The sequence below is a fragment of the Symphodus melops genome (assembly GCF_947650265.1).
Source record: "Symphodus melops genome assembly, chromosome: 10".
Lineage (NCBI taxonomy): Eukaryota > Metazoa > Chordata > Actinopteri > Labriformes > Labridae > Symphodus > Symphodus melops.
The window spans coordinates 27,244,959-27,258,402 of record NC_136700.1 but is presented as its reverse complement, the minus strand read 5'-3'; the positions used below and the strand labels follow the sequence as shown (position 1 = coordinate 27,258,402).

The 13,444-nt window shown below is 48.0% G+C and overlaps 1 protein-coding gene across 1 annotated transcript; it reads right to left on the bottom strand.

Moving 5' to 3' along the window:
• Positions 1-611: 611 nt before the first annotated feature.
• wsb1 (WD repeat and SOCS box containing 1) lies at positions 612-12,471 on the bottom strand. The gene is made up of 10 exons (XM_079354722.1): positions 12,104-12,471; positions 10,773-10,941; positions 9,522-9,805; positions 9,299-9,430; positions 7,457-7,557; positions 4,407-4,579; positions 4,004-4,117; positions 2,953-3,060; positions 1,967-2,150; positions 612-1,932 (listed from the first exon to the last, which is right to left on the bottom strand). The coding sequence occupies exons 1-9, from the start codon at positions 12,141-12,143 to the stop codon at positions 1,988-1,990; spliced, it is 1,284 nt and encodes a 427-aa protein (XP_079210848.1). The 5' UTR covers positions 12,144-12,471; the 3' UTR covers positions 612-1,932; positions 1,967-1,987.
• Positions 12,472-13,444: the final 973 nt, after the last annotated feature.

The window sequence follows — 13,444 nt, the reverse complement described above, 5'->3', positions numbered from 1 at the left end:
AACCCACAGGTTGGACTTGAACCCTGGCCCCCCTCCTGGAGGACATGGCACATGACGTCCATGTTCATCATGAAGTCCGGTCCGGGATCAGCTCGGGGTCTCGGGTTCTTCGTGTCTCCTCTGACTCTCAGAGCCAAAGGTGTTCCCTGCCAGGTAATATAAGCTGTTGTCATTCTTTCCTGTGGTCACACAGAGGCGTCCCACATAATGACCTTTTCAACTAAGGTCAGAGGGGGCGGGGCTAACCGATTTATAGTCAGAAATCAACGGCTGAAACCTTTTGGCGTCAAATTCAGCACTTCTGTCAATCCACAAAATACCACGTGCCGACATCTCCTACCCGCTGTAGCGTCGATATCATATTCAACATGTCCAAATAATTCCAGTACTTAGCTCGCGTCCCTGCTGGCAAGCTCTGTGATTGGCTCAGAGCGTCTAGTAAAGAAAGGGGGAACGTGCTTATGCTCAGGAGGAGGCGGAGTAGACTGTAAATATTAAGGTCATTAGGAGCTAGAGGTGTTTTTTTAAATGGCCGACAGGCGCTTTGTGTTGTGCCAATGCTGTGGGAGGAGCCAACGAGCTGAAGGTGTGTGCTCTCTAAATAACAAAACTTTTATTTTAAAAATCTTTATTTCAAACTTCAAACAAACATTCAGAGAACTTTAGAAACTTCAAAGTAGAATCGTCAACCATTAAATCACAACGCATGAGGGAGATTACAGCTGAGAGTGCTGTACTTCCTGTATGCTTTTATTTTGAAATACAGTAAGGCCCTTTTGGTAGATGGAAGGCGAGGACAGGAAATTCAGCGCAGAAACTGGAAATGGTGAGGGATCCTAAAGTGAGGTCAAACAGTTCAAAGGTCAATGTGTGATGTCATCAGGTGGAAACCTGGGACTGGTGAAATGACATGTCAAAGGCGCAGCGGCGTGTGATTCATGGTGACAGTTCTACTTCAAACACGGGTTTAAAGGCGGGGCTAAGTGCTGACCAACGTGTCCTGCAGAAGGCGGGGCTAAGTGCTGACCAGTCCTGCAGACCCACGTTATGTTCTGCAGCGCCACACGTGAGTCAGCAGGTCTGAAAGCGAGCTCTTACATAACAGAGGAAACCTTTGGCTTCAGCGCAGTCGGGAGACGCCGTCCAGAACTTCCCTTCATCACATGGCCTCGCCACAATCTGAAAATCGAAACCTTTCTGGAACATTTAAACTCCTGACAGGCTTCAAAGGGTTGGACACGCCTCCCGCTCTGAGCGGCGAGACGTGTCGACACTTTCACATTGAGAGGAACATTAAGAACAGAGGAGAGAAAATAAAGAGTTCATACAGGATCCTTCTCCACACGCCACCACACGCTCTCAGACATGTTGGAGGCGGGCTGCAGGTGGCGGCTGGAGCTCTGACGTCATCGTGGGTCGCAGTCTGTCAGGGCGTGATGTCTGCTGATCTCACACTATCATGGAGGTGTTCATTTATCGCTCTACGTCGTGGCGCTGCACCGTTCGTCTGTGGCGAGGTGTGACGGCGTGTTCAAACACGTAACTTTAACGTGTGTGTGTGTGTGAGGCAGCGTGACCACGAATCAAACGTTCTAACTCTGGCTGCGTCTCGTTCCAGGATGAGTTTGTCCTATAAACGGCGAGGAGATAAATAATAAGAGGGGGAGGAGCTACAGGGCAAAGGGGACCTGGGGAACGTGTCCTCGTTTCTCGTCTTCAATAGAAGAAATGTCGAGGCTGTAACGCGTGTCTTCCCTTTAACTCGAGAGAGCCCCGCTGCACGGCGAGCAGGGGGCGGTTAAAGTCGAACACTGATATCACGCAGGGGGGTTTACTAAAGCACTTCCTGTATAAAAAATAAATATGTACAAAACAATACAATGTCCAGCTGTGAGCAGTGTTTTTAAGGGTTCACTGGTTTCCAGTTTCCTGCTGCTGCAGGGTCCGCTGGGGGGGGGGGGGGGGGGTTCTGGTTCTGGGCTCGGGTTTAGATGACTCTGTAGGTCAGGTAGTCTCGGAGTGGCGTGGGAATGGCGAGGGTCTCCACCTGCTGCGTGGTCATCACCCGGCGCAGAGCCATCCTGCACATGTGCTGCAGACTGGAGACGCTAAGCGGACTCTCCCAGAAGTGCACGCTGCCGTCACGAGTTCTGCAGAAGAAGAAGAAGAGAGAGAGTAAACAAGAGCAGGGCGATCAACGCAGGAAGAGAGAGAGTAAACAAGAGCAGGGCGATCAACGCAGGAAGAGAGAGAGTAAACAAGAGCAGGGCGATCAACGCAGGAAGAGAGAGAGTAAACAAGAGCAGGGCGATCAACGCAGGAAGAGAGAGAGTAAACAAGAGCAGGGCGATCAACGCAGGAAGAAAGTCAAACACAACTGACAGAAACCTGGAGGACCAGTATACGTGTGTGTGTGTGTGTCTCTGTGTGTGTGTGTCTGTGTGTGTGTGTGTGTGTGTGTGTGTGTCTGTCTGTCTGTGTGTGTGTGTGTGTGTCTGAGAGTGTGTCTGTCTCTGTCTCTGTGTCTCTGTCTCTGTGTGTGTGTGTGTGTGTGTCTGTCTCTGTGTGTGTGTGTGTGTGTGTGTCTGTGTGTGTGTCTGTCTCTCTGTGTGTGTGTGTGTGTGTGTGTGTGTGTGTGTGTGTGTGTCTGTCTCTGTGTGTGTGTGTGTGTCTGTCTCTGTGTGTGTGTGTGTGTGTGTGTGTGTCTGTCTCTGTGTGTGTGTGTGTGTGTCTGTCTCTGTGTGTGTGTGTGTGTGTCTGTCTCTGTGTGTGTGTGTGTGTGTGTGTGTGTGTGTGTGTGTGTCTGTCTCTGTGTGTGTCTGTCTCTGTGTGTGTCTGTCTCTGTGTGTGTGTGTGTGTGTGTGTGTCTGTCTCTGTGTGTGTGTGTGTGTGTGTCTGTCTCTGTGTGTGTCTGTCTCTGTGTGTGTGTGTGTGTGTGTGTGTGTGTCTCACCCAGCAGCGAGCACACTTCCTTCAGCAGAGTAGGAGCAGCAGAGTCCGTTGGGCAGCGCTGCGATGGCCTGAGGCGCTCTCTCCTCGATGCTCCAGAAACGAACCAACCTGAGAGCAGAGCCACACAGAGACCTTTTAGAACAGGAAGTCTGCTCCCGTTTGTTTTTCCACGCCACTTCCTCCTTCACTTTTTCCACCAGCTCTTTAGAGCGTGGTCAGCCAGCTGTCACACTGATAAATGGCGTTCTTGTGGCAGTCATGTGACGTGTCCAAACACAGCAGCTCCATTAAGAGTCCCAGAGAGAAAAACAAACTGCTGCTGTTCTCCATCAGCGGGGACACGCTCCACACACACGCCAAGACACACACACGCCAAGACACACACGCCAAGACACACACACGCCAAGACACACACGCACGCTCCACACACACACGCTCCACACACACGCTCCACACGCACGCTCCACACACACGCTCCACACACACGCTCCACACGCACGCTCCACACGCACGCTCCACACGCACGCTCCACACGCACGCTCCACACACACGCTCCACACGCACGCTCCACACGCACGCTCCACACGCACGCTCCACACACACGCTCCACACGCACGCTCCACACGCACGCTCCACACACACGCTCCACACGCACGCTCCACACGCACGCTCCACACGCACGCTCCACACACACGCTCCACACACACGCTCCACACACACGCTCCACACACACGCCAAGACACACACACGCCAAGACACACACACACGCTCCACACACACGCCAAGACACACACACGCCAAGACACACACGCACGCTCCACACACACACGCTCCACACACACGCTCCACACACACGCCAAGACACACACACACGCTCCACACACACACACACACACACACACACACACACACACACACACACACACACACACACACACACACACACACACACACACACACACACACACACACACACATCTTGTTGGAAACAGAATTAACCTGAAAGAATTTGCCAATGAAAAACAAGCGTGTGCTGATGTCACAGTCTCACCTGTCGTCCGTGACGCTGGCGATGCTGCGCCCGTCGGGGCTGAAGCTCACGGAGCGAACCCAGCGGTCGTTTGATCCTCCAGCGAAGATCGGAGACGGAGGAGGGAAGAGATGTCTGGAGAGCGAGGAGACAGCGTCAGAGCGTTCGGAAAACACCCAGCGCACATTTATCACCAGGAGTGGAAAGAACGGCGAGATAACTAACACTCGCTCGCTCCACTACACGGGTTACATAACCACGGCCAGTGGAGGTCACATGTTCCCTTTAAGACACTTCCTGTTTCAGCAGGAAATCCTACCAGCTGATTGACCTTCAGCAGGCGTGTTTGGAAAAAAACATGCTTCAGCCACACGCTCCCGTTGGCGTGCTGCCATACTTCCTGTAGAGGGCGCTCACATCTTACCCCAGCTCCAGCAGGTTGGTGCCCGTGTGGTGGTCCCACACGATGACCCGCGTGTCATAAGAGGCGGTCGCCAACAGCGCCCCGTCTGGTGAGAAGTCACACGACACCACGTCATTGTGGTGGCCCTCCAGCTTCCGGATCAAGGTGTACTGATCCATGTTCCACAGGAACACCTGGAAGGGGAGGAGGGGCTGTTACAGCGGGAGCCGTGATTGGTCGAGTCAAACAGGAAGTATAAACATTTAATGAGCCGCACCAATTAAAGAGAATTAATCATCGAACCAGGAACACACGAGCAGCAAGGCTACGCCACAACGCTAAGACACACACAATTTCACACACACACACACACTCAGTCAAACACACACACAATCACACACACACACTCAGTCAAACACACACACAATCACACACACACACTCAGTCAAACACACACACAATCACACACACACACTCAGTCAAACACACACACACAATCACACACACAATCAGTCAAACACACACACAATCACACACACACAATCACACACACACAATCAGTCAAACACACACACACACACACACACTCAGTCAAACACACACACAATCACACACACACAATCACACACACACAATCAGTCAAACACACACACACACACACACACACTCAGTCAAACACACACAATCAGTCAAACACACACAAACACACAGTCACACACACACAGTCAGTAAAACAAACAAACAAACACACACACACACACACACACACACACACACACACACATTTGACAGATGAAGTTAATGATTATATAAACGGTCACATTTCTGTTTACTGACTCATTTCCTCTTTTTCTACTCTCACAGGAGAAACAGGAAACACAAGCTGCTCTTCTATCTGTGTGTACAACGTGTGTGTGTGTGTAGATCATGTGTGTGTGTACAACATGTGTGTGTGTGTGTGTGTGTGTGTGTATAGAATGTGTAGATCATGTGTGTGTGTACAGAATGTGTAGATCATGTGTGTGTGTGTACAGAATGTGTAGATCATGTGTGTGTGTGTACAGAATGTGTAGATCATGTGTGTGTGTGTGTAGAGAATGTGTAGATCATGTGTGTGTGTGTGTAGAGAATGTGTAGATCATGTGTGTGTGTGTGTGTGTGTGTGTGTACAGAATGTGTAGATCATGTGTGTGTGTGTGTGTGTGTGTGTGTGTGTGTGTGTGTGTACAGAATGTGTAGATCATGTGTGTGTGTGTGTGTGTGTGTGTATAGAGTGTGTAGATCATGTGTGTGTGTGTGTGTGTGTGTGTATAGAATGTGTAGATCATGTGTGTGTGTGTGTGTGTGTGTGTGTATAGAGTGTGTAGATCATGTGTGTGTGTGTGTGTGTGTGTGTATAGAATGTGTAGATCATGTGTGTGTGTGTGTGTGTGTGTGTGTATAGAATGTGTAGATCATGTGTGTGTGTGTGTGTGTGTGTGTGTGTACAGAATGTGTAGATCATGTGTGTGTGTGTGTGTGTGTGTGTGTGTGTATAGAGTGTGTAGCTCATGTGTGTGTGTGTGTGTGTGTGTGTGTGTGTGTGTATAGAATGTGTAGATCATGTGTGTGTGTGTGTGTGTGTGTGTGTGTGTGTATAGAGTGTGTAGATCATGTGTGTGTGTGTGTGTGTGTGTGTATAGAGTGTGTAGCTCATGTGTGTGTGTGTGTGTGTGTGTGTGTGTGTGTGTATAGAATGTGTAGATCATGTGTGTGTGTGTGTGTGTGTGTGTGTGTGTATAGAGTGTGTAGCTCATGTGTGTGTGTGTGTGTGTGTGTGTGTGTGTGTGTGTATAGAATGTGTAGATCATGTGTGTGTGTGTGTGTGTGTGTGTGTGTGTGTATAGAGTGTGTAGATCATGTGTGTGTGTGTGTGTGTGTGTGTGTATAGAGTGTGTAGATCATGTGTGTGTGTGTGTATAGAGTGTGTAGCTCATGTGTGTGTGTGTGTGTGTGTGTGTGTGTGTGTGTATAGAATGTGTAGATCATGTGTGTGTGTGTGTGTGTGTGTGTGTGTGTGTATAGAGTGTGTAGATCATGTGTGTGTGTGTGTGTGTGTGTGTGTGTATAGAGTGTGTAGATCATGTGTGTGTGTGTGTATAGAGTGTGTAGATCATGTGTGTGTGTGTATAGAGTGTGTAGATCATGTGTGTGTGTGTATAGAGTGTGTAGATCATGTGTGTGTGTGTGTATAGAGTGTGTAGCTCATGTGTGTGTGTGTGTGTGTGTGTGTATAGAGTGTGTAGCTCATGTGTGTGTGTGTGCAGCTGCTTGTAAAGCCACACAGGTCTAAGGGAACATGGAGTGAGAGCATGCTGCCTGTTAATCTTCTAATGGATGTGGAAGAGAAACATTGACAGTGACAGTAAAGATCCTGGTTACAAAGAGAAGCTAGTGTGTGCAGAAAGAGGGCGGGGCTATTTAAAGATGGGGGGGGGGGGGTAGAGATGGGTTTAGGAGAGAGTGAGAGGTGGGGGGGGGGGGATGTTTAACAACCAGTTTAAAACTGAAATTAAATAAGAGGAACTGCGACAGCAGAGGTAGACAGACACGGAGCAGCACCTACGTACAGATTGACCTTGCGGGTCAGGTGCCAGGCGGCCCCTGGCGAGGCCTTTGGGCATTGCGCACTGTGCGTCCGCGGTTTACACCGGCTGCTCAAAATGTCAGCGCGGCGCTCCGTTCAAAACCAATCACACACTGAGCTCTGCCACCACCTGTGACAGGAAGAGCAAGACACACTTTGTAGGGACACACACAGCCTAACAACCTCCATGCATAGTTTAAGCTAACAGTGTGCGCTAACCTTTACACAGAGCTAACATGATTACAGTTCATCATCTTTAAGATCGGTGCTCTGCATGCACACCTACGACAAGCATGAAGCTCGACTAATCACAACAGCAGGCACATTAGTTTGTTCTGAGCTGTCATTGGAGGCGCAGCAGACTGGGAGGGGTTTCATTTGGAGGTTGATTGACACAACAAGCAGATACACACACAGGTAGGGAAACAGGAACTTCTCTACGTACTGCTTTGCCAGCGCCCACGGAGCACAGGACGGAGGAGTCGGGGGAGATTGCTGTGCAGTACACCCAGTTCTGATGCCCACGCAGAACCTTCACCATGTTCCCTGCAGAACACAAAATACATCAGTTCACCACGGACAGAGATACACAGCTCACACCGACAGATCTGTGAAGAGGGAGCAAGGAGACAGCAAGGAGAGGAGGAGAGGAAACAGAGAGGAGGGAAGGAGAGGAGTGAGGAAGCAGAGAGGAGTGAGGAAGCATAGAGGAGAGAAGGAGAGGAAGCAGAGAGGAGTGAAGGAGAGGAGTGAGGAAGCAGAGAGGAGAGAAGGAGAGGAAGCAGAGAGGAGAGAAGGAGAGGAGTGAGGAAGCAGAGAGGAGTGAGGAAGAGGAGAGGAGTGAGGAAGCATAGAGGAGAGAAGGAGAGGAAGCAGAGAGGAGTGAAGGAGAGGAGTGAGGAAGCAGAGAGGAGTGAGGAAGAGGAGAGGAGTGAAGGAGAGGAGTGAGGAAGCAGAGAGGAGAGGAGTGAGGAAGCAGAGAGGAGAGGAGTGAGGAAGCAGAGAGGAGAGGAGTGAGGAAGCAGAGAGGAGTGAGGAAGAGGAGAGGAGAGGAGTGAGGAAGCAGAGAGGAGTGAGGAAGCAGAGAGGAGAGGAGTGAGGAAGCAGAGAGGAGAGGAGTGAGGAAGCAGAGAGGAGTGAGGAAGAGGAGAGGAGAGGAGTGAGGAAGCAGAGAGGAGTGAGGAAGCAGAGAGGAGAGGAGTGAGGAAGCAGAGAGGAGAGGAGTGAGGAAGCAGAGAGGAGTGAGGAAGAGGAGAGGAGAGGAGTGAGGAAGCAGAGAGGAGTGAGGAAGAGGAGAGGAGTGAGGAAGCAGAGAGGAGTGAGGAAGAGGAGAGGAGTGAGGAAGCAGAGAGGAGAGGAGTGAGGAAGCAGAGAGAAGAGAAGGAGAGGAGTGAGGAAGGAGGAAGCAGAGAGGAGAGGAGTGAGGAAGCAGAGAGAAGAGAAGCAGAGGAGTGAGGAAGCAGAGAGAAGAGAAGCAGAGGAGTGAGGAAGCAGAGAGGAGTGAGGAAGCAGAGAGGAGTGAGGAAGCAGAGAGGAGAGGAGTGAGGAAGCAGAGAGGAGAGGAGTGAGGAAGCAGAGAGGAGAGAAGCAGAGGAGTGAGGAAGCAGAGAGAAGAGAAGCAGAGGAGTGAGGAAGCAGAGAGGAGTGAGGAAGCAGAGAGGAGAGGAGTGAGGAAGCAGAGAGGAGAGGAGTGAGGAAGCAGAGAGGAGTGAGGAGTGAGGAAGCAGAGAGGAGAGGAGTGAGGAAGCAGAGAGGAGTGAGGAGTGAGGAAGCAGAGAGAAGAGAAGCAGAGGAGTGAGGAAGCAGAGAGAAGAGAAGCAGAGGAGTGAGGAAGCAGAGAGGAGAGGAGTGAGGAAGCAGAGAGAAGAGAAGCAGAGGAGTGAGGAAGGAGGAAGCAGAGAGGAGTGAGGAAGCAGAGAGGAGAGGAGTGAGGAAGCAGAGAGGAGAGGAGTGAGGAAGGAGGAAGCAGAGAGGAGAGGAGTGAGGAAGGAGGAAGCAGAGAGGAGTTCCTCCTTCCCTTGTTGCCTCAGCATGCAGAGGTCAAATAATCTGTTTTTCTGATGGTTCAGGGCCCCTCATATCAACTGTGTTGTGTATAACAACTCTTGTGTTGAAGTTAAACATCAGAACAATAAGTCACATGATTCTGTTGACAACTCGTTAACTCGACACCTCTCTCGACCGAGAGAGAGAGAGAGAGAGCGAGAGATACATTTCCTCTCCTCATCAGGTCCAGCTTTAAACTCGGATTATCTTCACTCTGTAAACAGGAAGTAGATGTGCGTACCGTCATCCTTGAGGTCCCACACTCTCAGGGTTTTATCTCGGGACGCAGAGACCAGCATGAGGCTGCCGTCAGGGGCAAAGGTCAAGTCCCGCACCACGTCAGTATGGTCCATCAGATTCAGCAACAGTTTCCCTGCAAACATGCGTCCCGATGAGGATTAATCAAAGCTTTTTAGTAACACGCAGCAGCTAGGTCATGAGGCTCGAAGGGGGCGTGTCCTCACCAGTGTAGACATCCCAGATCTTGATGCGTCCGTTGTTGAGGCCCGTTGCGAGCAGCAGCTGGTCCTGGCCGAACTTGAAGCGGTGCCACTCGATGTTCACGCAGCGGCTCTGCTTCTCTGGCACGGACGAGCCGAACGCCAGCCCCCACACGGTGTCGCCGCAGTCGATGGTGTGTTCGCGGGGCTCTCCGTCCGCCAGGACAACCTGACCTCCATCACTGCCCCGACGGGACAGATGTTCAGGGTTGGGAGCGTCGGTGCGTTCCCCACCGTGACCCAGCGAGCTGCAGCAAAGACAGAAGCAGAACTTTAACCTCGTGTCACTGCTCCTTTAAGGTCTGTTTACTGTTACAGCCCTGCACACACACACGTCCTCTCACAACAACGCAGTATATCTGCATCTGTTCAAACAATCTGCTGCACAGTCTGCAGGAAACCAGCCGCCCAGCCGCCTGCTGAACAAAAAGCTTCTGTTCTTCAGACTGAGTCACACGGCGGCGAGGAGAGTCACAAGGCCGCTTGGAGACGGAAAAGGAACCAGTGAAGCAGAAAGGCGTCTGATTATGTGGGACACATGTCGTCAGCTCTCTGTGTTAGGGTTTCAGGTGTGTGTGTGTGTGTGTGTGTGTGTGTGTGTGTGTGTGTGTGTGTGTGTGTGTGTGTGTGTGTGTGTGTGTGTGTGTGTGTGTGTGTGTGTGAGGAGGGGAACGTGTTACATAAGACCAACAGATTTTAAGTTGGGAAATTCCTGGTCTGCATAACTCGAGTGTTTCTTTGAGTAGGCGGGGTGTTTGGGAGCACCGAGGATTCTGGATGTTAGTCTGCATTAATCATCGAGCTGTCACTCTCGGGTGGGTGGAGGCGGGGCTAAGGAGGGGGGGGGGGGGGGGGGGTCTGAATATAATGAATCATTTAGCTAAAATAAAGAGAACTTGTTATGTAAGAACAAACTGAACACGTCGCAACAGCGAGTCACTCGCTGTGGAATCTGGAAACGTCTCCTCAAACCATAAATCAGCTGTTCACCGCTGAACACGCCGTCTCATGTCTCCCAGCACTGACTTTCAGACACGTCCACACTCTTCAGAAGACAGGCGTATGTGTCCAACCTTTCTTACAGGTAAACTCCTGCACTCCTCCTGTCTGATGACAGTCTACAACAACGTGCGTTTACAGGTGAGAGCGTGTGCAGGAGTCGGCCTGTAAGAGACATGCTGACAGGATGGCACTGAGCGTATTTTAAATACTCACAAGTTCTTCAAGCATGGCGTCCAGGGAATGAGCCTCACAACGCGATGACCCTGAGACCACGCCAAGTAGGAACCATTAGGCGCAAAGGCGACGGTCCAAGCCTCGCGCCCAGACTTCTGTTCAAAGGGAGCAACAGGTACCAGGAGTTCACCGATGACCTTAGCCTTACCTGGACAACAACACAGGGACGTCAAAGATTAACAGGAACACGGTAATCACAGCAAAGGGGTGTCCTCTGTGACACGCCATACACAAGAGGGCCTGTCACTGACGCTGCCATCTGATTGGACGAGCAATGGGAGTGAAATATTGTGCATAAAGGAAAAGAGGTGTGACGAATAAAGAGAAACAAAGAGCTTCAGTTTCTCCTCCATGCTTGCGTCCACGTCTGAATAAACAACAACAAACGCGTCAACATCATTCATGTTCTCCACACTAATGTCAAGGTCGGCGTGGACACTTCAAAGGATACCTGAGGTGTCACATATGTGGTGTAAAGCTTGCAAACAGTGTAAAAAAATCCAATATATTTACTTTGTTAATAATTTCCCTCACTCATTTCATAATATAAACCCATTAGCAGGAGAGCAAACTGAGTAACAGCACTGTTTACCTGACGCTCAGGTTATCTTCTTCAGTCTGTCACTTTAAAACAACCTGACAGAACTACTGGACCCAAAATAAACAGAAACATTAAAGAACCTTTACGGAGATTTAATGAGCTAGTGAACAGAACCAGTCCAACACATGGTGTCATGATTACTGTGAAAAGTTAAAAGTTTGGATTTTTAACGGGAGATTATTGTAAATATATTTTAAACAAATATAGATTATTATTAATAGTTTTTGAATAACAATAGATTACAATATTTTTTAAATAATGATAGGCTATTATATATGTTTTCAAATATTTATAGATTATAGATGTATATTTTTAATTATAGATTATAAATATTGTTTAAATAATGATACTATATTTAAATATTTATAGACTATAATAATTTTAAAAATACATTATCATCATGTTTTTTTTAATAATGATAGATTATAAATGTTTTTTTAAATAATGATAGATTATAAATATTTTTAAATAATGATAGATTATAAATATTTTTAAATAATGATAGATTATTATAAATATCTTTTTAAATAATGATAGATTATAAATACCTTATAAATAATGATAGATTATTATAGATATTTTTAAATAATGATATATTATAAATAATGGTAGATGAGAACAAACATTTTTAATGGTTTAGTCAAACGTTCCCGTCACAGTGGGAGGGGCAGCGGAAACGTTACATAAATGCAGATAGAAGTCTACTTACCTATATCATTTTGGTGTACAGATTCTGGGAAGCTTGCCATCTAAATAAAGACACAGAACTGAGAGAAAATAATCCGAGCACTTGGCGAAATTAAAGGAAATAAAAGAGCCTGTTTCCTCCGCTGGTATCCCTCCGCCGAGCTGAACGTAAAACACGTTAAAAGATCTTTTCTTGAACTTTGTCGACTCTAAAATCTATTTCACTTTATAACTCCGTGATGAAAACACTTCGCTGAGATTTAAAACTGTTTCTGACACGTTTAATATGGCAGTTTTCTGCTGTAGACGGAAGGACGAACGTGAAGATAATGGCTCCACACTGAGAGGGACCTGCTTTCTACTGACGGAAGGCTGTGACGTCACATGGTGGGCGGGACCGTAAACGTCAGCACCGTTGCCTCAGTGATACTATTAACCCCGCCCCCTCTGCTTCTTAGTTTGAAACGGAGCTTTGTCGCCATCAGCTGACTGTATGAGTAATGTTGTAGATCATTAATTTGTTAGGCACGTTTATTTACAGTTTGAGTTTTATAATTCATGAGTCTCAATTAATATACATTAACATTCTGTATATTTGTTAGTTTATTCTTCTTTATAATTCATTGTTATAATCTCGATTAATATTTCTGTCCCTTTGTTAGTTTAATCTTCTGTTGCTTTGTCTGCTTTGCAGCAAACCATTTGTTTTTGTTTGGGATCAAAGTCTGTGTGTGTGTGTGTGTGTGTGTGTGTGTGTGTGTGTGTGTGTGTGTGTGTGTGTGTGTGTGTGTGTGTGTGTGTGTGTGTGCGCGTGTGTCTGTGTGTGTGTCCCGGGTTAACTTTCTTGAGTTTATTTTGACTGTCTTCCCGCCTTCGACTTACTGAGCTTCTTCTCACATTAACTAAACCTAAAACCTTCAAGTGAATCAATAAATCTGTTTATCCAGCTGATTGACTTTGTTTCAGCGACACACCGCCGGCCGACACTTCTGGGATCACCTGACGTGACCTCACACTAAATAACCAGACTTATTATTTAACATGAATCTGTCAAGGCTCATAAATGAAACGTTTTAATATTTAAATCTTAAAGTCACGTCAGTAATCACATCAGACATCTTTAAGTATAAATAGAGACGAGAGAAGAAAGATTCTGTGAAGTGATAAAAAACACTTTATTGACAAAAGGATAAGTGAACTCATCTAACCGTCTCTCGTCTCGTGGTCGTTCACTCAGGCTACAGCAGACTCTACTACATCTGGACTCCATGCTAGTTTCACATCAACACAAACAGGAAGAGCGCTACAAAGGGTCCATGAAAAACCTCGCTTTTTTTTATGTCTTCACTTTCATCCAATCAGA

Coding starts and splice junctions, on each gene's coding strand:
- wsb1 (XM_079354722.1), bottom strand. CDS start 12,143: ATGGCAAGCTTCCCAGAATCTGTACACCAAAATGATATAG. Junction 4,580..7,456: donor CCGTGGGCGCTGGCAAAGCA/GTACGTAGAGAA, acceptor CTCCCCTTCCAG/GTGTTCCTGTGGAACATGGA. Junction 4,118..4,406: donor ACCAACCTGCTGGAGCTGGG/GTAAGATGTGAG, acceptor CTCGCTCTCCAG/ACATCTCTTCCCTCCTCCGT.